This window comes from Oenanthe melanoleuca, unplaced genomic scaffold (genome assembly GCF_029582105.1).
Source record: "Oenanthe melanoleuca isolate GR-GAL-2019-014 unplaced genomic scaffold, OMel1.0 S001, whole genome shotgun sequence".
NCBI lineage: Eukaryota > Metazoa > Chordata > Aves > Passeriformes > Muscicapidae > Oenanthe > Oenanthe melanoleuca.
In genome coordinates, this window is record NW_026612650.1 from 4062905 (window position 1) to 4084719 (window position 21815).

Here is a 21815-nt window from a genome sequence, read left to right on the forward strand (position 1 = left end):
GACGTTGGGCTTGCTGAGGGCTTTGGCGATCCCAGGCCAAGCGGCTCTGGCTGCATTGGGAGACCCTGGTGGAGGTTCTGGGGCAGCTGCTCAAGGACCCCCTGCCCTGGAGCCCCAGCCAAGCATTGGGCTCCTGGAAGGGAATGAATATCCTTGTCCCCAGGAGGGAAATCCCAGCACCCCCAGGGTGTCAGGGGCAGCTGAGAGTCCACAAGAGGGAGGGGATAGCCAAACAGAGCTGTTCCCCTCCATAACTACATCACAAAAATCATAAAACTCTGGCATTCCTCCCAGGAAAAAGTGGTAATGAGGTGCCTGAATTGTGAGATAAGGAGTGTGGGACTTCCAGAGTAAGGTGGAGGGGCATGGAACCCCCAAAACCAAGCATGTTGGATGGGGGTGGTGGATTGGGGGACAATGGGGAAGAGGTGGAAGAACATGAGAAAAGAGAAGATGGAACCCTCAAAGAGTAGGGGAGGGGGCTGGGATTCCCAAATTACATTGGTTGGGGTCCCACTCCTCCTTTCTATTCCTGCCTCCTCTTCCTATTCTTTCTGATTCTTCTCCCGCTTCTTCCTTTGCCCTCGTCTTCCTCCTCCATCCCTTCTCATTTCCCTGGGCCCAGTGCCCACCCTCGGCCTCCCCATTTTCCCAACACCATCGCATCCATCAGGAGGAGCTGGGATGGAGCCAGGGCAGGTCAGGCTGCTGCAGCGCTGAGCTCTTGGCCTGGCCTGGGTGCCCTCATGGACCCCCTCCCAAAATTCCCCAACTGGCTTAGGGTTTTTCCAGCAGCTTTGGCGTTGGCGCTATGCCGTGCTGGGGTTCAGGGGCCCCCAGAGCAGGGTGAGAAGGGGCAGACACGACCTTTCCTGCAGGTCTCCATTCCCGATCCATGCTAGGGCCCGTTCTGCCCCCTTCCAATCACATCCCCCCATAGTGTCCCTCCATGTCTTTCCCTACTGGCCCTCAATAAACAGGACAGGCGAACTGGGAAGCTTTATTGGGAATACTGGGAGCAGCCATTTGGGGGCAGTGTGACACCGCGCTGGGTGTCCCCGCTGGGGAGCACGCATGTTCACACAAGTCATGCTGGCTCCCAGACAGGGGAGCTCCCAGTACCACCAGTACGGCCCCAGCTCCCTGACACGCCCATCCCCAGCGCTGGGCAGTGCTGCCAGCCCCAAAGCAGCCACGCTGTGCTGTAGGGGGTCCCCATGGTTCCACCCCATGCAGCACTGGGAGCACCAGTCCGGGCCAGTTCAAAGCATGGGCAGGCGGCGTCAGAACCCATGGAAGTGAGTACACTACAAGCCATTTAGAACCCCCAAAACTGGCAGAAAGCATCAGGATTCTCCCAAAAAATGGGTCACCTCCACCCATAAACTAACTGGGAAATTCCCCAAAGCCATTTATAACCCCCTCAAACTGGCAGAAAGCAGCACGATCTTCCCTAATGTGGGCTCCCTGTGTCCTTCCCTGTGGGGCCCCACTCCAGTGTCAGTGCATGTTAGACTGTGTAAAATAGAAGCCTCTGAGTCACTCAGAAAGAGTGAAGAATGCAGGGATTGAATTAAAGCCTTGAGAGAAAATATATTAAGCCTCACAGACATGAAATGGAAGTGTAAGTTTTAGTTTTTAATAAGTAGGAATATTATTAAGTCACATAAATATGAAGTAGAAGTTTTAGTTTTCAGCTAGAATATACTGTAAGTGCCTTAAGAGGGTTATAATCCCTAAAATCTAGTTTAAAAGTTCAGGAACTTAGCCCCAGACTGTCCTAGGTTACAACGTAAATACGTGCCCAAAAGTGTGTGTTCTATCACCATGTTCATGAACTGTGGAAACCAAATGGGACAGTGTTCCTTATCTCGGTGGGAGATATCCTCTGCTAATGTGCCATCCGTTAAAGACCAAGTGAGGCAGTGTTCTTTATTCCTTTCCATGACCTATCCTTCCTCCAGGAAGAAATATTCTGTTAATGGGCCATTGAGTCCCGCTGCATGACTGATAAAATTACATCATCCCATTGTGAGATGCTCCACCCAGGGGGAGGAGCCAAGCATTTCCTACCTAGGTAAAAACTAAGATATGGAACACTAAGGTGGCCCTTACTCCCTCAGAGTATGATTTATGGGAGAACATGTGGAGAAGGTCTCTAAGGATGCTTCTACAGGAGCTTCAGCAAAGCTCCAATGATGCACAAATAGTGATGGGAATGACATTACCTATGAACATCTATGTGCTGGAGAGAACTGGCACTGCTCTGAAAGACAAACTCAAATGTTGTCCAAGTCTGTTTTGGATAAGATCTGTAATGCAGCAGAAAAGACTTTTAACCAGTTAGCAACGGTTGAAGTCAAGAGTAGTTATGTTAACATTAAACAGTTTGCCTCAGAGAATTTCTTGCAATTTGTGGATCGCCTTCGAACACAGGTAGAGAAGCAAGTGCACGACCCAGCAATACAGGCAGATTTGATTAAGGAGATGGCTCAGAGGAATGCTAATGAAACTTGCTGCAGGGTCATACTGAGCCTTCCCCTTGAGCCTTTGCCTAGTCTTGCACAGATGATAGAAGCCTGCGCCAGAAAAGCAGAACTGTTCGGTGCTCATGAGAGGAATCTGGGACTGGCACACCCAAAGACTGCTGCTCCTGTCAGACCAGGAGTGAGGAGGCAACCCATGTCACCAGAGCAGCTGCAACATGTCATCTGCTTCCAGTGCAAAAAGCCAGGACGCTTTGCCAGAGACTGTCCTCAAAGCCAGAAACAAAAATTACCAACAAACAGAAAAAATTGAGGCCACAGTGTGTACCCACCATTGACATAATTGTGCACAAAGATATAAATGCAGTGGGCTCCATTCTGTCAAAAGCCTCTCTCTTAATAAAAAAGGGGAGGAGGGGAAGCAGGGTGTGGGGATGCAGGAAAATGAAAATGTTAAATATCTGATTAACAAGGTTTGGCAGCCTTGTGGCTGTTTTAGGCTCGTGATTACCAAAGGCTTTTATTTCAGGTTTACTGACTGGACACTCATTACAGTGGACCTGCCAAACAACTTACTGGATGTGACGATAAACCACATGGAACTGGACAGTGAATATTTTGTTATTGGGGACACAGCACACACAGCCCTTGAGATTGAGGTGGCTCCAATGAGCATTGAGGGAGACATAACTCGCCTCATTCTCCTGGCGCGCTGCCCTCAGCCACCCTTCTGTCTGGTCGAGGGGAAAATCCTCGCCCAGTGTGGAGACCCCAAAAGACATTCCCACATAGGGAAAATGAGAGGCCTCTAGCCCTGTGCCCTCTCCCTGTCTGCCAGCCTTTCTGTCACTCCCACCCTGTTTTCTTGTTGGCCTTTTGCCCTAACCCCACCCTTGTGACACCCCCATGTCCCCTGGTAATTGGTATCTGAGGCATCCTCCCTGCTCTGCTCATCCCATGTGTTTAACCTGGACCCTTACAAAGTACCTAGCCTTTGTTCTCTGAACCATGGACAGTGCACACGCATGGCTGAAATAAAGATCTCTGTGAAAGCCTTGCAAATGTCTTTCATGCTTCTTACTTGCTATCACCCTCAAAAAACAAACATGCAACAAATAGCGCATCAAACAGGGGCTTCTGTAGATGGACCACCCCGAGAGTGTTTTTTAACTTTACTGTGGTGAGTTTGAAATTTTGGGGCACTCTTCACTTTTGCTCGTTTTACTCTCCAGTGTTGGGAAGAGACTTGGGTTAAATGCCAGTAAGATACATCTGATCACAGCAGGAAGTCTACCTCAAATTTAAAAACATTCTTCCTCGCAGGAATTCTGAGTTTTTAAAGAGGGATTTGAAGCTTTTAGTACACTGTTTGTGTGAACATTATCCTGACGTTTCACAGAACTCATTTCTAAATGACGATTTTTTGAATGGGGCTTCGAGCAAGTTGCATAATGAAGACTTTCCAGTGATAAAAACTTTACGTTTGTTTATTTTAATTGCTGTAGGTGTTCAGCTTTCTAATGAATGTTCAGAAAATGCTGAATCCCAGCCAATAACCTCCGCGTTCCCCTCTCCCTACACCCTCTCCTGTCGCAAGAAAAGTTTCCTTCTCCAAGTTTTCCTGTGCTTAGCCCTGCTCCACAAAATGGCACAAACTGCGTGGCTGGAGGCACGGGGTCTCCCTTTGCTCCCGTTTCAGAGTCGCGTCCCTCCTCTCCTGGTTGGGACCCTGCCCCCAAGGACACCCCACCCCCCGGGTCCCAAGCCACTCCCCCCAGTTTCCAGGGGCCTGGTCCCAGAACTGAGGGTGGAGGAGTTGGAAGTGCAACCCCCAACTCACCAATTACAGCTGCACCAGCCAAGCCCGCTGTGGTCACACAGCTTGGGGAACTCTGTGAAATGGAGACTGCGTCTGATGGAGCAAACACGCTCACCACGGTTGCCATGGCACCGCCAGACGCGATGCGGGCAGTGAGTCCCGCCACTCTCCGCAAAGCCAGCGGCCACCCTGCTGCCACTGCCTGAAGCAGGGCAGCTCCGGAGAAGCTCGGTCTGGCCTCGGAAGCCCCGCGCCAGAAGCCGCGCCACCAGCAGCAACCCACAGCATTGCCTGCACACTGGTCACGTTGCCCCCTCGCCTGTGCCACCCAGAAGGGAGAGCAGAAGAAGCCGCCCGCCACAGGCCGGCTGCCCGCCCGCCGCTGAACCCACACCAACCCCACTGGCACGCACCGCTCCGCGGGCACGGCACCGCCCGTCCCGCTCGGGCTCTGCCGCTTCCTGCCTGCAACAGCAACAGCAACAGCAACACCAGCAACAGCCTCGCCAACACCAGCACGTCCAGCAACACAGCCACGGACACAAACTCACTGGCAAAAGTGAAAAGGTCATTGCTACAAAAGTGTTGGGACCTGCGAAATGGTTCAATGTGAAAAATAAGTATGGATTCATCACCTGAAATGATACCAAAGAAGATGTGTTTGTCCATCAAACTGCAATCAAAAAAAATAACCCCAGAAAATGTCTCCGCAGTGTAGGAGATGGAGAAACAGTGCAATTTGACATAGTACAAGGAAGAAAAGGCCCTCAAGCAGACAATATTACAGGACCTAATGCAGTCCCAGTGCAAGGAAGCAGCCATGCACCAAACTGCAACTACTATCTGCATCCTAAAAGATGTTGTCCTTCACACAACAACAAGAGACATAAAACCCAAAGCCAACAGCCATCAAGTCACGGCAGCAGCCCAAAAGCAAAGACAGCACAAAACATCAATCAGCTGTCCTGCAACCAAAAGTCCATTCCTCAATTTGCAAAACCTGCCAAATAGATAAGTGCCTTCCCCAATCCCTATTGCCTCCCTACTTCCCTCCCACTTTACCCTTTTTTCATCTATAAAATAAGTCCTTTCAAAATTTCCCCCAAATCCTATTACCCTTTCTTTATGTTCCCTCAAATTCCTACCCCCTTTTCCATTGTCCCAGTCCCACAGCCATGCTTCTCCCTACCTTTGCTACCCAGCTGCCAATCTGTTTTCTCAAAGTTCATTTTTAATACAAACAGGGGGTTGATATGGGGGGTGGGGGAAAAGAAAGAAAAATATCTTGAAATAACAACCTCTGTTTTTTCTTTAAAATTAATGATTTCTATTTAGAGTTTCAACAGGTACTCCACCCTCATTCTGCTAACTACATTGCTAACAGCCACCAGAGTGCCAGTCCATGCTGAAGAATCCCTTTCCTGACTCAGTTTCCTAACAAGCCATGCCAAGAAAACTTCACCTCCCTTCCTACCAGTTCCAAGATGCTCCAAAAATCTGTTCAGACACTGGGGACTCAAAGAAGGGCTTGCATTTTGAAAATTGTTTTCTGAATGCTTTTGATTGTTTTTATTTTGTGTTCTTCAGTTACCTCAACCATTTGATTTTAAAATCCTTTAAAAAAGCCTTCTTAATTGATAAAGAAAATGGGAGTTGTGGAGACTGAAGGCATTCCCAATTAGGTAAAGTAACCCCTATTCTATTTCCTGGGTCAACCCTGTGCCCCTCTCCCTGTCCCTCAGTCTCTGGTCACTCCCACCCTGATTCCCTGTTAGCTCTCTGCTCTAAACCCTCCCTTGTAACAACCCCAAGTCCCCTGATAATTGGTCTCTGATGTTTTCCCTGCTCTGTTCATCCCATGTACTTACCTGGACCCTCTAAAAGCCCCTTTGCTTTTGTTCTCTGAACCATGGACGGTGCACGAGCGTGGCTGAAATAAAGATTTCTGTGAAACCCCTGCAAAGGTCCTTCCTGCTCTCTTACTTGCTTTTACCCCAAGCAACAAACAGATGCAACAGGAATGTATATTTCAAAAAGTCTGTGGCCACAATCCTGTCTCCTGTGAAGTCTCTCCCCCAGGAAGCTGGGCTGGCACAGAGCCTGCCTTGGCACTTTGCTCTTCCCAACATCCAACCAGGACATCGGGTCCTGCCTGAGGAGAGCAAAGAAGCACCACTGGTGGCCAAATGCCATGTCCATCCCAAGTGTCCCTGAGCACAGAAACAGCCCCAGCACAGCTCAGCACAGGGGGACCCCTCACCCTGGGCTCAGGGGCTCTCAAGCCCCGCAGATTTGCACTTCCCGGCTGCAGCACCAGCATGGGAGGCCCCACTGAGCCTGCACTGAAGGCAACGCAGCAGCAGCCAGGGCTCCACAGCGGGGGAAGCCCCTGGGCCTGCCCACACATCCTCTGCTCAAATCCTCTGCCTGGGCACCTTCCTTTGGCATCTCCAGCCACTGGGGCCAATCCTTGCTGCCATTGCTGCAGCTTCGCTGCTTTCTGTGCCTGCACTGCCACAGCTGCTGGGGAACACAACTGCACAATTCCACTCTGGCTCTCAATCACACACATTGGGCTGCCTGAGATTCGATTGTTGGAAAATATACAAAATTTAAATTTTTAAAAAATCTTATTTCTCTGCTCGGGCTTGGTTTGCCTTTGTCTCGGGGAAAGGAATTTTAAAGGGATTTTTTAAGGAATGTTACATGGTTCAACATAGATGAGTTTAACATCTCAACAGTCGGAATAGCCCAAAAGACACCCACAAATATAACGACAATTAACAAAACATCAACGGCCATCTGGAAACATTAAGGAACACCCACCTTACACCCAGCCCCGGGCGGAGCTGGATACACCTGTTCTGGAAAAGGCAGAGAGGGAAATGCAGGAGTGGAATCTAAGTAACATCTGAAAAATCAGAGGCAAAGAAATCCGGGTCCAATAGTAAACCAAATAGTGAGAACTACACAACTTGGAAGCAATGAACGTCAAACAAATGGATTTCAATGGATTCAGACTGTATGAAATTTAGGAAAACTCCAGTACAATTCACGTGTCATGGAATGATTTTGTCTGCACACCCGGGGTATGTGTGGACGACATGATTTCTGTTGCACATCTTCACAAGTATCATCAAATAATACCTTATAATACCGTATAATACCTTAATGTCCTGGGTTGGTGTTTTGACTGAATTCTCACCCTGCCCCCCTTGGCCATGAAGCTGTCTGCTCCCGGGGGAGGGGCCGCCTGGGCTCGACTCTGTGGACTGGCCTTGGTTTTTTTCTTCCTTCTTGCCGTGGCTCGCTTGGCTCTGGCTGCTGCTGCTTGTGGCTTTTCGCTGCTGTGGTAGTAGTTCGTTGCCTGGTTTGTTAGTTAGCTGTTTTTTTTCTTGATTTTTTGGCTTTATATTGCTTGAATTATTTGTTTTAGCTCGCTGTTGTTTAAGGCTTGCTGGCTGTTTTTTCTTTCCTTTCTCTCTCTCTCCCTCTCCCTTCCCCCCCCCTCACCTCCCGAGGATCAGCACCAGCTCGCTCCGGAGGAACCCTGCGGCCTGCCTCTGGACACCGGCCAGAGAAGCATCTCGTCCCTCTAGTGAAGATCGAATCGTCCACGTCTCTCTTTCTCTCTCGGTGAAAATTTTTTGTCATCTGGATCTGTGCTGGGAAGTGTTTCTCTTGTATGTGTTAATAAATAGGTTTTCCCCCTGAGTGAAATATTTGTTTCTTAAGTCCAGTGGGATAAAGAATTGGGGGTTTATTCCCTGGGGAGCTCTTCTGGGGGTTTTTTCCCCTAAGTTTGTCCAAACTAGGACAACTCTCTAACAATAAAGATGTCAAGTAAAAAGCAGATTGTGGGGGGGGGCACATGAGTCATGCAACGGCTGCTCTGCAAGAGAAACATGGGTTCCAGGCAGCCAGGAGAGGAGCCTTAGAAATGCAAATTAACACTGTGGTGGGGGGGGCAAAGTACCCATTTCTCATTGGAATTACAAGGACAGGCAGTGAGGTCACTGAGAATGTCAGGAAAATTAATCCACAAACACCAGAAGTTTATGTCCAAAAAGGAGAGAGAGGAGTCCTTCTTTGCTTTATTGGAATAAAGGGAGAGGCCATGGGCCATTCCTCTGTGATCTCTCAGATTTTTGGAGGACACAGCCTCCTTTTTACCCTATTTTCCCAGACATATTTCCCTATCTCCTTTTCCATTCACTGAGGTACTTGAGAGGTACAGACATCCTGGAACGCCTGATAGCTGAGATTCCCCTCTAATGTATAACCCTCCCTTTTAATTCTTAATTCTTAAAAAAGTCATAATTTTTCCGCATTGCTTTTTTCACCTTTCAATATCCTGTTTCACTTAACAGCAAACCTACACTTTGTTTGTAAAGGCAATAATCTTTTTCCATTCATCTATCAGTGAAATCCATCCCATTGTTTCTTTTATCTCCCAGTGCTGGTCTTATCTAACAGCAGATCCACAGCTCGTTTGTAAAGACAAATCCAACATTCCTTTCAAGAATAATCCCAAAACCAACTAGGATCCAGAAAAAGAGATTGAGTCAATAGTAATTAAAACATTGTAAACACAATTCTTGAGAAAATGAGAAGAGGAGGGCATGAAAGCAGTAAGACTAATATCGTAGTAGGGGTGCACATTAACAGGGACATGCAGTAGGTGGATGGGGAAGTCTGAACCTTCCAAGTACCTCAGCCAGGGCAAAGGGAGAGGCAGATGCAGATGGGACAATCAGGACAAAAAGGAGGCTGTGTTTTAGAGACATATTCAAACATTTTGACACAGTTCCTCCCCCATCCCACCTGTTTCAATGGTGTCCAGTTGTCCCAGTCCTGATCATTTGTTACTTTTCAATACATTGAGCAGCTTTCCATTCCTTCATTGGTTGAATGCTGACATTAAAACAACTCTTCAGCATTGGTATCCCAACACAACATTCACTTTAAAAGATCTCTCAACTTTAGCAAAACTTATTTTACAAAAGTCAACTTTATAAAACACATAGTATTGATTATAACAATCGCTAAATCCAACACTGTAATATATTTATCACAGTGGCCTGGAGCCTAGAGCCAGGCTTAGACTAACGAGTGCGACTGGGGCTGCCATTGGGCTTAGGTCCAAGAAGGGTGTTGGCCTTGGGGCAGGAATTGGGGCTGAGTTTGAGAGTTCAAGCTAAAGCTGGCATTGGAGTGTTGGCTGGTGCTCGATGCTGAACTTAGGGCTTGAGACTGCCATTGGGGTTGGGCTGAGAGTTGCAATTGGGGCTGTCTTTGGACTTAGGGCTAAATGTGGCATTTGGTTTGGGGCTGAGCATTTGGCAAGGGGCTGGAATTGAGGTGGACTTGGCAGTTAGCGCTGGGTTTTAGATTAGAGCTGGAATTGGGGTTAAGGCTAAATCTGCAATTTGCCTTAGGCCTGGCCTTGAGGTTGGCTCTGGGGCTGCACCAGTCTGGCACTGGGATGAGATTAAATCCGGGAGCGTGAGTGTGTCTCACCATGGAGTGAGATTGAGATCAGGATCAGGGTGAGCTTTGGGACCGAGCGCACGCCCAGACGGACAGGGTAGATGTCACTGCAGATGTCCCTGGCATTGTCACAGCCCTGCTCAGGCACCACCAAAAGGCAGCAGGAGCTGGCTGATCCCACATCCAGCTGCTCTCAGCACTTAGAATATCCCTCTGTCCAGTCCGTTTGGCTGTCCTGGAAATGCTCCCTCCAGGCTCTTTGTCACCTCCTTGCTGGAAGAGCACATGTGGCTCCAGGACACTTCCTGCAGGGACACTTGCCTCTGGGAACAGCTTCTTGGATACGGCTGGGCTCCCCTTTTTACTTCCAGGCTTTTTCCTGCCCATCTGCATCCTCAGGGATGAGGCTGTTTGTCTCACAGCCGTGGCTCTGAGGGAGCAGGGATGCCCGTCCAAAGGGCTGCCTCCCTCTGTACTCTGGCAGCTCCCACCAAGGCTCTGGCAGGGGTGAAGGCTTTTGCAGAAATATCCCAAGGCTGGAGATCTCCCTCATCCTGCTCTTCCACTGCTGATACCACAGAGTTCCTGCACATAAGGACACCACCTTTTCTTCTAGAGGAATTGTTCCAGCACAGCACCAAGGGTCTTCTGCTTTGGTACCACCAAAGCATCCTTAAAACCATGGGCTAGGAAATGACAGCTCCTGGCAATGGCTGCTGTGTGTCTGGCTGCAGGAAACCCCTTCTGCAATGCCTTGGCCTCCACTTTTGCTTTCTGGATTTTCCTGGCCAATCTGCATGCTCAGGAAGAGCAGGTTACGGTGATACCTGTGGGGAAAGAAAACAAAGAGGATTTGGAATAAGAGAAGACAGAACACTATTGAGTCGAGGCAGGAGAAATATAACAAAGTTTCTAAAATGGAGTAAGTAGCAGAAGTAAGGTGGTGTAGTGATTTTGATTTGCCAGTTTCAATACACTCATTTCCTACTGTGAGATAGGATTAGGAGCAAAAGCAAGGCATGCTTAAAACTTAAAGAATGTAAAGGAAACTTTTATTATCAACTTAAAGGAATATTAAAATTCGAAATAAAACTTTGTCTTAGGTCTCAATACAGGATGTGACCAGAAGTATGCATTTTATCTGCATCTCTTGAATCCAGATGGGACAGTATTCCTTATCGCTGTGGGAGATATTATCTGCCAATGGGCCATCTGTTAAAACCAGGTGGGGCAGTCATCTTTATCTTTTCCACAACCCATCCTTCCTCCAGGGATATATCATCTGCTAATGGGCCATGGAGTCTCACTGCATGACTGATAAAATTACATCATTCCATTGGGAGATGTTCCAGCCAGGGGGAGGAACCAAGCCTTTCCTACCTAGATAAAAACAGATATTTGGAACATCAGGGCAGCCTTTTTTCCCTGGATTACAGAGGAAAACCTGACCATTCCACATCAACACTGCAGCTTCAGAGGAAAACTGCACCCTTCTACAGGACCACTGCTTCAACTGAACCTCATCTATCATTCCAGGAGGACTGCAGCCACCATTTAATCAGACTGCTACCAACACCCTGAGTGTCAGGTTGTATTCTGACTTGGTAAGTGTTTTTAGTCTGTTCTTTGCTCTTTGTAATACTGTATTTGTATTTTAAGTTTCCTAGTAAAGAACTGTTCTTCCTATTCCTGTCTCTTTGCCTCAGAGACCCTTAAATTCAAAATTATAATAATTTGAAGGGAGGAGGTTTTCATTCTCCCTTTTAAAGAGACACTCCTGCATTTCTTAGCAGACACCTGCCTTTCAAACCAAGACAAGAAGATTTTGGGTCTGAATCTTGGTGTTTGGGAGGTTCTTACAGATACAAGTTGCCCAATGATTTCCTGAGATGAACTTGGGAAAGGAGGAACTCCCATGGAGCTCTCTTCTTGTTTTTTCCCCAAAACAGGATTTTTCATTCCCAAAGTGTGGGGGGATGGAAAAGGCAGAAAAGCCCCAGAGATCCCTCACAAGGAGAGGGAAACCCAGCCCAGGGAGCTGTGAGGAGGAAAGACCCTCCCTGTGCCAGGAAGGTGGCCAGAGATCCGGGCAGAGCTCAGAGCTGGTGGAGAAGTCTCATGGAGGAGAGAAGCCCCAGAAGTGCTTGGAATGTGGGAAGGGATTCAGCTACAGCTCTGAGCTGATCTGACACCAGAGGATCCACACTGGGGAGAAGCCCTATGAATGTGGGAAATATGGGAGGAGCTTCACAACTATTTTTTATCTACTGCAACACCAGGTGGTTCACACTGGAGAATGGTACTACACCTGCTTGGAATGCAGGAATACCTTTAGGTGGATGTCTGGCCTGAGAAGACACCAGCGCATCCACAATGGGGAGAGGCCCTACCAATGTCCTGAGTGTGGGAAGAGGTTTCAGGTCAGCTCCGAATGCCTCAGACATGAGCGGATGCACACAGAAGCTGCCCCGACTGCGGGAAGGGATTCAAGGAAAACTCCGCCCTCACCAAACACCGGTGCATCCACACCGGGGAGAGGCCCTACGAGTGTCCTGAGTGTGGGAAGAGCTTCTCACGCAGCTCAACCTTGACCCAACAACAATGGAGGCTCCATTAAGGGAAGCCCTGTGAGTGCCCCGAGTGTGGGAAGAGCTTTCTGCTGTGCTCCAGCTCCATGCCCTATGGGGGGATCATTATTGGATGATTCCCAGTCACTCCTGTTGGGCAGAGCCTGGTGATCCCCTATTGGGTGAGGGGAAAAGGTTGTAGAGATTTCTTTCCCTTCTCCTTTTACTGCTGTGATTTGGTTCACTCCCTGTGCCCAGGCTGGATCTGTGATGCCTGTTTTGCTGTTTGGTGAGTATCTCTCTGCATCATACCCCAAACCAGGAATTCCTGGTTAAATTTTCTCTCCCCTGCTGCAGCTGGAGGGGCAGGGTCAGAGTGGCTGTGGCGGTCGCCTGGCATTGGGCCGGCATCACCCAGGCCATGGGCACCCTGAGATCCCAGTGTGGTGATGTGTTCCCGTACTTCTAGGGAAAGTGCAGACCCGCACTTTGGCAGGGATGAAACATCATTATGACTGGAGCCCACTCTATTGTGACCCCATTAATAGAAATCCAAAAGGAGACATTTGAGCTCTCCTGTGCCACTATGGGCTGTGACCAGCAGTGTCCCTCTGAGGGGGCCTCTCAGAGCCAGCAAACCTTGGCTTTGCTGTGCCTGGAGGATCACCGAAGCACGACGTGTCCTGGGCTGATCCCCTCACTCCTCAAGGCCTGATCCTTCGGCCAGCGGGAGAAGCAAAAACATCTAAAGGGAGGATTTCACTGAGCTCTGAGGGGAATTTTTCACAGGTACTTTGCTTGCACTGATTGTTCCTGCCTATGTGCGTGTGTCCCTGCACATATGCTATAGCAAATCTGGGAGAAATTCTTAAGTTGCTAAGTAGTTGGAAGTTATAATTTAGGTCAAATACAGTTAAGTGTTATTGCTCTGTTGAATTGCTAGGCCTAAGATAGAAGTTAAGTTACAAATTAAGGTAGAAGTTAAAGTGCTGCTCAGTGATGTTTTTAGGCCATGTTCCTTTTAATCCCTGCTGCACTGTCTTTTGTCTCACGCACCTAAACAGAGCACACACACACCCACACTCCCCTAGAAAGTTCTCAGTTCATTTCTGTTTTGGTTGCCTGGATTTTGTTTGTTTTGTTGTTGCTTCTTTTCCCTTGTTGTGCCTTAGCTGTTCTATAGGCAATAGAGTGACTTTGCCACTGATTTTTAAGCGATCTCAGACACTTATTCATGACAGCACCACAATGTCCCACATCACCGAGGGCCCTGACACACATCCGTGTCACAAAGGGCCACACCCGACACCCAACAGCAGAGTGACAGCCTGGAAGCGGCACGGAGCAGCCCCGGACTCGTGGCCTTGTGGCCCCTGCCTCGTGGCCTTGTGGCCCCTGCCGTGCCCAGAGCCCTGGGAGGCTTTGGCCACGGTCCCAGGTGACAGCCCCAGCCCCACCCTGCAGAGCCCTGGGGCTGCAGCCCGGGCTGGCCGGGGCAGAAGGAATTGGCTGGCCGGACGTGCTAGAGCCTTGTGGGCAGTGGCTCCATGTCCCGCGGGAGGCCGGGGACGAGGTGCGTCCCTCAAGGCTTTGCCTGGGCCCTGGGGCTCGTCACTGCCTCGCTCAGTGACACCCAGGGGCACTGAGAGCAGCCTGGGCGCCTTTGCAGGGCACGGGGAGCTGAGCAGGGCAGAGGCACCACGGAAACACCGAGTGCCTGCCCGGGGCAGAGCTGGGGAAAGCCGGGCTGGAAAGCCGGGAGAGGCTGCTCAGAGCTGGCCCGGGGACTTGGGCACCTGGGAGACAGAGCCCGGCTCTGAGCTGACACTGAGCCAAATACCTGAGAAGTTACAGCCGGTTTTTCTAGATACACTTCATTATTTTGTATTTTCTCAATGTGGGTTTATCAGGGGACACATTGAATGTTCATTTTACTTTATTTTTTACCCTTTTGAAAGAGTTGCATTGTATTTTGTTTTGTGTGAGGAGGGATGGCTGGGGAAAGGTTGTGGATAATGGAGTTTTTTATTCAATATCTTTTCAAGTCAGAGACATGACAAGTCCAGGCTTTGACTCCAGCAGCAGTGTCTGATTCCACACTGCTCTGCTTTTCACGGTGAGATCTCTATTAATTCAAATCCGGCAGTCAAAGCCTTTGAAACAGAGAAAAGCTGGGAATCAGGTTAAAGCCCTTGGAGGGTTTGCTCTGTCCCTACATTCTGCATCTCCCCTGGTGTCTGTTCAGCCTCTGCAAACCTGTCCTATTTGCACATTGCTGTATCCAGAGTTCAGTACCCGCTTTTATAGATAGATAGATACATGTGATTATTGTATACAGGATCCTTTTAGAGTGAGTTACTGTGAGGGTACTTTCCATGATCCTCTGCTTTGTGCCCAAGGAATGGTTTTTGTATCTAAACCCCTGGAGCCCAGGACAGGATTTGTGTGGGCCTGGGCAGGAAGAGGCTCCTTGTTCTTTCCACGGGAGTTTTGAAGCCTCGCTGCTCAGGTTTTCCGCAGCTCTCTCTGTGCACGTGGGGTTTTGCCCGGACAGTCAGACCGGTGGTTTCCCGGGAAATGGCTCTGGGGACTTTAATGGAGACAGAATGCTTTGATCCGATTGTTCAGAAGAAGAAATTTAATGAGGTGAAAACAACAAACAGGAAGGCCTGCACTGTACTAGGAATGAACCAGAAAAAAGCAGGGTCCAGGGGATATTTATACACTTGGGTGCAGGGCAGGATTAAAGCCGGGTCTGAGGGAGAGATCCAATTGGAAAGAGTGATTAACAATATTATAATTTCTGGAGTGAAAAGTAACCAATAGTAACAAAGAGAACTGAGAATATTAATTTCCTATTGGTGGAAAGGGATAATTGGAACCTTACAGAGGAGACAACACTCACTCCAGAGTGTCCTCTTTTAAATCGTTTCTCAAACTAAGATCCCATCCCTGTGGCCTCCTGCCCCCTCACCCCAAGTGACTCCGGTGGCTCCCCAGTCCATCCCAGTCTCTCCCAGTGGCACCAGAGTCCCTCCCATTTCCTCTCAGTCCACAGCCATTCCATTCCAAGTCCACTCCCAGACCTCCACCCTCTCTTCCAGTGCCTTCCCAGTGCCCCTTTCAAATCTCTCCCCTTTCTGCCAGTGCCCACTCCAGTCCATTCCAAGTGCTTTTCACTCCAATCCCCACTCCACCCTCTGCCCTATTACCCCAATCCACTCCACTCTCTCCCAGTGTTCCCGCACTCTCTCCAATTTCATTCCCAGTCCCTCTAAGTTCCGCCACACTAGCCCTCTCCCATCTCTCCCAGTTCCCCCAGCTGATCCCAGTCTGTCCCCACTGTCTCCCAGCGCCCTCCAGTGTGTTCATCTCACTGTGGCCTTCAAGCTCCCAGCCCAGCCCCAACTGCCTGCTCTACTCTGTGATGGATTTCTACCCTGCCAAGATCCATCTGAGGTGGTTTTAGGCCCAGCAGGAGTTCTTGGGGCATGTGGTGGCCACTGACCTGATCCCCAGTGGGGACTGGATTTTTACAAGCTCCTGGTGCTGCTGGAAACACCCCCTCTCCCTGAGCGGGGTCACCTCCAGCTGCCAGGTGGAGAACATCAGCCTGGAGCTCCCCCTGAGGCGGCACTGGGGCACAGCCTGGAACCCAGAGTGCGGGGGGTTGTGGGGAGGCACTGAGGGGGCTAGGAGTAACTGGGAGAGAGTTTGAGATAGCCTGGTTTAAATTGGGAGAGGGGTTTGAGGATTTAGAATGGCTGAGAAGGAGTTTGAAGGATGCTGGAGAGGGTGGCTTAGGGTTCTGGGGCACTGGGAGGGAGTTTGGGGGTGCTGGGTGTAACTGGGAGGGATTTAAGTGAGCCTAGACGGGCTGGAAAAAGATCAGGGATTGGAAAACGGTTGGAATGAAGTTGGTTGTCGTGATAAGAGACTGGGAGAGTATTAGTGAGTCCTGGTGGGGCTGGGAAGGGACTGGGAGAGGGTTTGGGGGTCCTGGGGGGGTGGGGTGAGGGCAACTGGGAGGGTGTTATGGGATTCTTAGAGGGACGGGAAGGGTTTTGGTGGGTCCTGGGTAGGCTAGTACAAGACTGGGAGGAGGTTTCAGGGGGTCCTGGGTAGGCTGGGGCGATCGGGAGGGTGCTGGGAGGGGCTCGAGGTGTCGGTGCGAGGTTTTGGGGGGCACTGAGCCCCGCGCACCCCAGAGATGCCGCTGGACGCCGCCCGCAGCAAGGTGCTGACGGGGATCGGGGGCTTCGTCTTGGGCTCGGTCTTCCTGGTGCTGGGGCTCGGCTTCTATGTGCGCAAGAAGGTTCGGGGGGGGGTGCCGGGGGTCGTGTCCCCCCTGTCCCGGAGCGCGTGTGCTCCCCCCGGGACCCTCAGCTCGGTGTCATCCCCTTTTCTCTGCCCAGAAAGCTCCTGACCCAGCAGTGCCCGCAGCCCCTCCCCGGGGCCTCAGGCCCAGCCAGGACCCCCTGCTCTGTCCCCGTGCTGATTTTGGGGTGGTCGTGTCTGTCCCCCCACTGGCCCCACTGTCACTCTGTCACTGCACGGCTGCTCCCAGTGTTCCCAATAAAGCTTCCCAGTTGGATCTGGTCCCATTTATTGGGGGGCACTGAGGAGGGATTTGGGATGGTGGATGCGATGCTCTTGGGAAAATGGGGACGGGTCGAGGGTGGGCAGTGAGACCGGGGGAGTGGGAGAAGGAATGGAGTGATACACAAATTATAGAAAATTTAGATTTTACCTTAAGATAGGTTTTTTGGAATTAATTAGGGCAGATATATAGATAGGCTTTGCTGGAGATAATTAAGAGTTAATTATTAATTAAAAGAAACTGGATTTGTGATGGTTATGCTGGATTTAAAGAAATAATTGCTTTTCATTTTTATATTTGCTTAGCTGTGCTTAGAATGAGAAACAGAGAAACAGAGAAATAAATCTAAAGGAATGTGTGGCATAGATTTGCAAGTTTCTTCATTAGAGATTCAAAACTGGTGCCAGAGAGCTCCAGAGGTCTCACCTCACAAAGGAATACAGACAACTGCAAACCTTTTGCATCTTTAAACCCATTCAAAAGTCGTAGAGAGAGGAAATTTGAGTTCTCCCAGAGATCATTTGTGTTGTCATCTATGGGAGGGGATGAAAGTTCAGAAAGAAGAAGACTCACCTTACTTCCTCTCATTACGACCCCTCCTCATAAAAAGGAGCACTGACCCTATTCGAAGAGCAAACCTCGCATGCTTAATGGACTTTTAAGATAATTACCAGAGGAAGAAAGGATGATGAGAATTTAGTGTTATGAACATGAAAATATTTGAAACTATTTAAAATAAATAGAATTTGTTATGAGTTGAAACTTTGCAGTGCGTATTAGGGGGTCATCCTACACAGCGGCCCAGCAACGAATTAAGCATACACATTGAAATTGTAAACTGTCAAAGAGTCTTTTGTAGGTCATAGGTGGGGATCGATATTAGATCAATACCCGAATTTAATCAATCAGGAGGAGGAGGAGGAGTTGGGGTCTCTGCCCGCTCTGTCCCCGCCGATCCCGAGTGTGGGAAGAGCTCCGCGCGCTGCTCCAGCTCCATTCCCCGCGGCAGGATCGGCGCTGCATGATCCCCAGGGACCCCCGGGAGGCCGAGCCCCGCTGACCCCGTTCCGGGCGATCCCCGCTGGCTGCGGGAAGGGCTCACAGAGATTTCTCTCCCCTCTCCTTGTGCAGCTGGGATTTGCTCGCTGCTGAATTCCCTGGGCCTGTTGTGGCCGTGCCGGAGTTTGCTGAGGGATGCCTCCCAGTCCTCGACCCCACCCACGAACCCTCGATTCCATTTTCGGGACCCACGCGGCTGCCGGGGGCAGGGACAGAGCGACTTTGGGGGTACCTGGCACCGGGCGAGCCCTCGCCATGGGCACCGCTGAGATCTCGCGTACCTGGGGACACATTTCTGGGCACAGCTGAGCTCCCACCTGCCCAGCGCCCCAAGGTTCCTCCTCTGCAAAGAAACCCACCCGGGGCTGCGATCCAAAACCAGCCGGAGCGCGCTGCAGCCAATCAGAGCGCCAAGAGTTGATGACTCATCAGGTGCCACGGGGAGTCTCAGGAAAACAGGTCCCCAAAATGCTCTGAGCCAATGGGAGCGCGGCGCTGCTGAGCCCGCACTGCTCCGGCCTGGGGCTCCCAGCGCAGCCGCAGCGGCGGCTTTGGGGTTGCGGCTCCTGCCCCGCGCTGGCCATGGGGCGAGTGGCGGCAGCTGGGGCCGTACTGGTGGCACTGGTGCTGCTGGGAGCCCCCCCTGGGGCGGGCGCGGAGCTCTCGGGTGAGCGGGGAGGTGGGACGCGATGAGACAGGGGGGAGAAGGGGGAAAAGGTGGCGGGGGGAGCCCGAAATTGAAGAAGGAGGGGGAGGGGACCCCCCAGACAAAGACCGGGAGGGGCCGAGGGTTGGGGGAATGTGAGGGAAGGGTGGGAGAGGGAGGGAAGTTTGGGAAAAGGAGAGGATGGGACCCTAAAATTGGGCAGGAGGGAGCTCGGTATTCTAGGAGAAGGGTGGGAAAGGGGAAAAGGGAGGAAATGGGACCCCAGAAGTGATTTTGGACGCGGCTGGAGGTGGGAAGGGACAGGATGTGAAAGAGGAAATGGGGGGAAGAGTGGAAAAGAGGAAGTGGGAGTGCGGGCAGGAGAGTCCCATGGCGGCCGTGGGGCACAGGGGGTGCGGGGTGGGGATCCGGGGTGGCCCCGGATCTCTGGGAGATGCTGGGGGGCTCCCCCTAACCTGTGTGCTGCACACACAGTGGTGTTCCAGAGGATGACAAAGTTCGAGTGTCTCTTCATTAACGGCACGGAGAAGGTGAGGTTCGTGTCGCGGCTCATCTACAACCGGGAGCAGCAGCTGCACTTCGACAGCGACGTTGGGGTGTTCGTGGGGGACACCCCGTACGGGGAGAGAGCGGCCCGCTACAAGAACAGCCTCACAGAGTTCATGGAGTATACACGAGCTACGGTGGACTGGTACTGCCGGCCCAACTACAAGATCATCGCCCCATTCAGCGTGGAGCGCAGAGGTGAGCGTGGGGCAGAGCGTGTCCCCTCGGGCCCTGCCCTGGGAATGACCCTGGAGCCACTCAAACCCTCCCTGGGAATCACCCCAAAGCCCCCAGCCCTCCCTGTGCCCATCCTCGGGGTCTCCTGCCCTTCACAGTGACCCCAAAGGGTCTGACAGTCCATCCCAACACATCCCAGTCCTTCCCTCTCCCTCCCGGTCCATCCCTTTGTCCCCCCGCTTGTCCATCCGGTCCGTCCGTGGCCCTGACGCGGCTCAGCCAATCAGAGCGCTTCTCTCTGATGACTCATCTGTTGCCAGGCCGATCCACAATTGCGAGTGCCCCGCGCTGGACTTGGCATCCCAGTGCAGCGCGCCTCATTCCCAGTTCATCCCAATGCGGCCTCAATCCCTCCCACTCCTTTTCAACCCATTCCCAGTCCATTCCCAGTCTGATCCCTGCTCATTCTCAGTTCACTCCCAGACCGCCAACCTCTCACCGAGTGCACACACAATCCACTCACATCTCTCCCAGTAAGTCGCTCCAAGTCCAATCCCAGTTCATCCCATTTCATTCCCAGTGACTCCCACTCCATTCCCTACCCCTCCCAGTCTCGCACCACCCCTCCCCTCTCTCTCCCAGTTCCCCCCAGCTGATCCCAGTCTGTCCCCGCTCTCTCCCAGTGCCCCCCAGCGTGTCCATCTCGCTGATGCCCTCGAGCTCCCAGCCCGGCCCCGACCGCCTGCTCTGCTCCGTGCTGGATTTCTACCCTGCCCAGATCCAAGTGAGGTGGTTCCAGGGCCAGCAGGAGCTCTCGGAGCACGTGGCGGCCACCGACGTGGTGGCCAATGGCGACTGGACCTACCAGCTGCTGGTGCTGCTGGAAACGCCCCCCCGGAGCGGGGTCACCTACACGTGCCAGGTGGAGCACGTCAGCCTGGAGCAGCCGCTGAGACAGCGCTGGGGTACGGGGGAGGCACTGGGGGGGCTGCCAGAGGCACTGGGATGTGCCAGGAGAAACTCGGAGGGAATTGGATAGAGCCTGGTTGAAACTGGGAGGGGGGCTGGGGGGTGTGGAAGGGCTGGGAAGGGGTTTGAAGGATATTTGGGAGGGTGGGATGGGGTTGTGGGGGTGCTGGGTGTAACTGGGAGGGAGTTTGGGGTGCTGGGTGTAACTGGGAGGGAGTTTGGGGGTGCTGGGTGTGACTGGGAGGGATCTGAGCGAGCCCGGAGGGGCTGGAAGGAGATTGGGGATGGGAAAGCGGGGCTCGGGATGAGGTTGGTTGTGCTGGGAAGAGACTGGGAGGGGCCTGGGTGAGTCCGGGTGGAGCTGGGAAGGGACTGGGAGAGGGTTTGGGGTTCCTGAGGCGGTGGGGGGGCACAACTGGGAGGGGTCAGTGGGATGGTGAGAGGGACAGGAGGGGCTTTGTTGGGTGCTGGGGAGGCTGGGAAGGGAGTGGGAGGAAGTTTCCGGGCGTTCTGGGTGGGCTGGGGACGATCGGGAGGGCGCCGGGAGGGGCTGGGGGTGTCGGTGCGAGGTTTTGGGGGGTGCTGAGCCCCGCGCACCCCAGAGATGCCGCCGGACGCCGCCCGCAGCAAGGTGCTGACGGGGATCGGGGGCTTCGTTTTGGGCTCGGTCTTCCTGGCGCTGGGGCTCGGCTTCTACCTGCGCAAGAAGGTTCAGGGGGGGTGCCGGGGGTCGTGTCCCCCCTGTCCCAGTGTGTGTGTGCTCCCCCTGGGGCCCCCATATCGGTGTCACCCCCTTTCCTCTTCCATAGAGCTCCTGACCCAGTTGCTGCCGCAGCCCCTCCCTGTGGCCTCAGGCCCGGCCGGGATCCCCCGCTCCATCCCCGCGCTGATTCTGGGGAGGTCGTGTGTCCCCCCAGCCCCATTGTCACTGTGTCCTCGCCTGGCTGCTCCCAGTGTTCCCAATAAAGCTTCCCAGTTGGATCTGGTCCCGTTTATTGGGGGGCACTGGGGAGGGATTTGGGAATTGGGGGGCGGGGGGGGGGGGATGCGACGGCGTTCGGAAAACGGGAGGGGGGCCAAGAGTGGGCGCTGGGTCCGGCGGAAGGGGGAGAAGGGATGGAGGAGGAGGAGGAGGAAGGAGGATGCAGAAAGAAGAGGAAGGAGAGAAGAGGAGGAGGAGGAGGAAGAGCAGCAGCACCAGAACCACGCGGTTCCCCCCACCCCCCCACCCCCGAGGCCGCAGCCCCCTAGCCCTGGCAGCATCGCCCCCACACCCCCTACCTGAGAGGGGAGGGTGAGCTCTCTCCAAATTTCTCGGGGGATCCCCAAGCTGGGATTTTTCCTTGGGGGGTGTTTGGAGCTTGCGACTTCTGGAATCAAGCCCCAATTATCTTTCGAGGTCCTTAGGAGAGTTTCATTTTGGGGAAGAGGATTT

General features: G+C 52.2%; 2 protein-coding genes and 1 pseudogene across 2 annotated transcripts in view; 2 read left to right on the forward strand and 1 right to left on the reverse strand.

The window, feature by feature from the left end:
- LOC130266173 (zinc finger protein 3-like) overlaps nucleotides 1-21815 on the reverse strand; it is a 164538-nt gene that overhangs the window by 123018 nt on the left and 19705 nt on the right. The window lies entirely within an intron of this gene.
- LOC130265984 (class II histocompatibility antigen, B-L beta chain-like) lies at nucleotides 1075-18022 on the forward strand (annotated as a pseudogene).
- On the forward strand, nucleotides 18532-21361 carry LOC130266171 (class II histocompatibility antigen, B-L beta chain-like). Its single transcript, XM_056515526.1, has 5 exons — nucleotides 18532-18688; nucleotides 19163-19432; nucleotides 20095-20376; nucleotides 20983-21089; nucleotides 21190-21361. The coding sequence occupies exons 1-5, from the start codon at nucleotides 18604-18606 to the stop codon at nucleotides 21196-21198; spliced, it is 753 nt and encodes a 250-aa protein (XP_056371501.1). The 5' UTR covers nucleotides 18532-18603; the 3' UTR covers nucleotides 21199-21361.

Bases quoted from the DNA above. Each gene is read 5' to 3' on its own strand.
- LOC130266171 (XM_056515526.1), top strand. From the start codon at position 18,604: ATGGGGCGAGTGGCGGCAGCTGGGGCCGTACTGGTGGCACTGGTGCTG. The intron at 18,689-19,162 runs GTGAGCGGGGAG...CTGCACACACAG, and splicing joins GGCGGGCGCGGAGCTCTCGG to TGGTGTTCCAGAGGATGACA. The intron at 19,433-20,094 runs GTGAGCGTGGGG...GCTCTCTCCCAG, and splicing joins ATTCAGCGTGGAGCGCAGAG to TGCCCCCCAGCGTGTCCATC.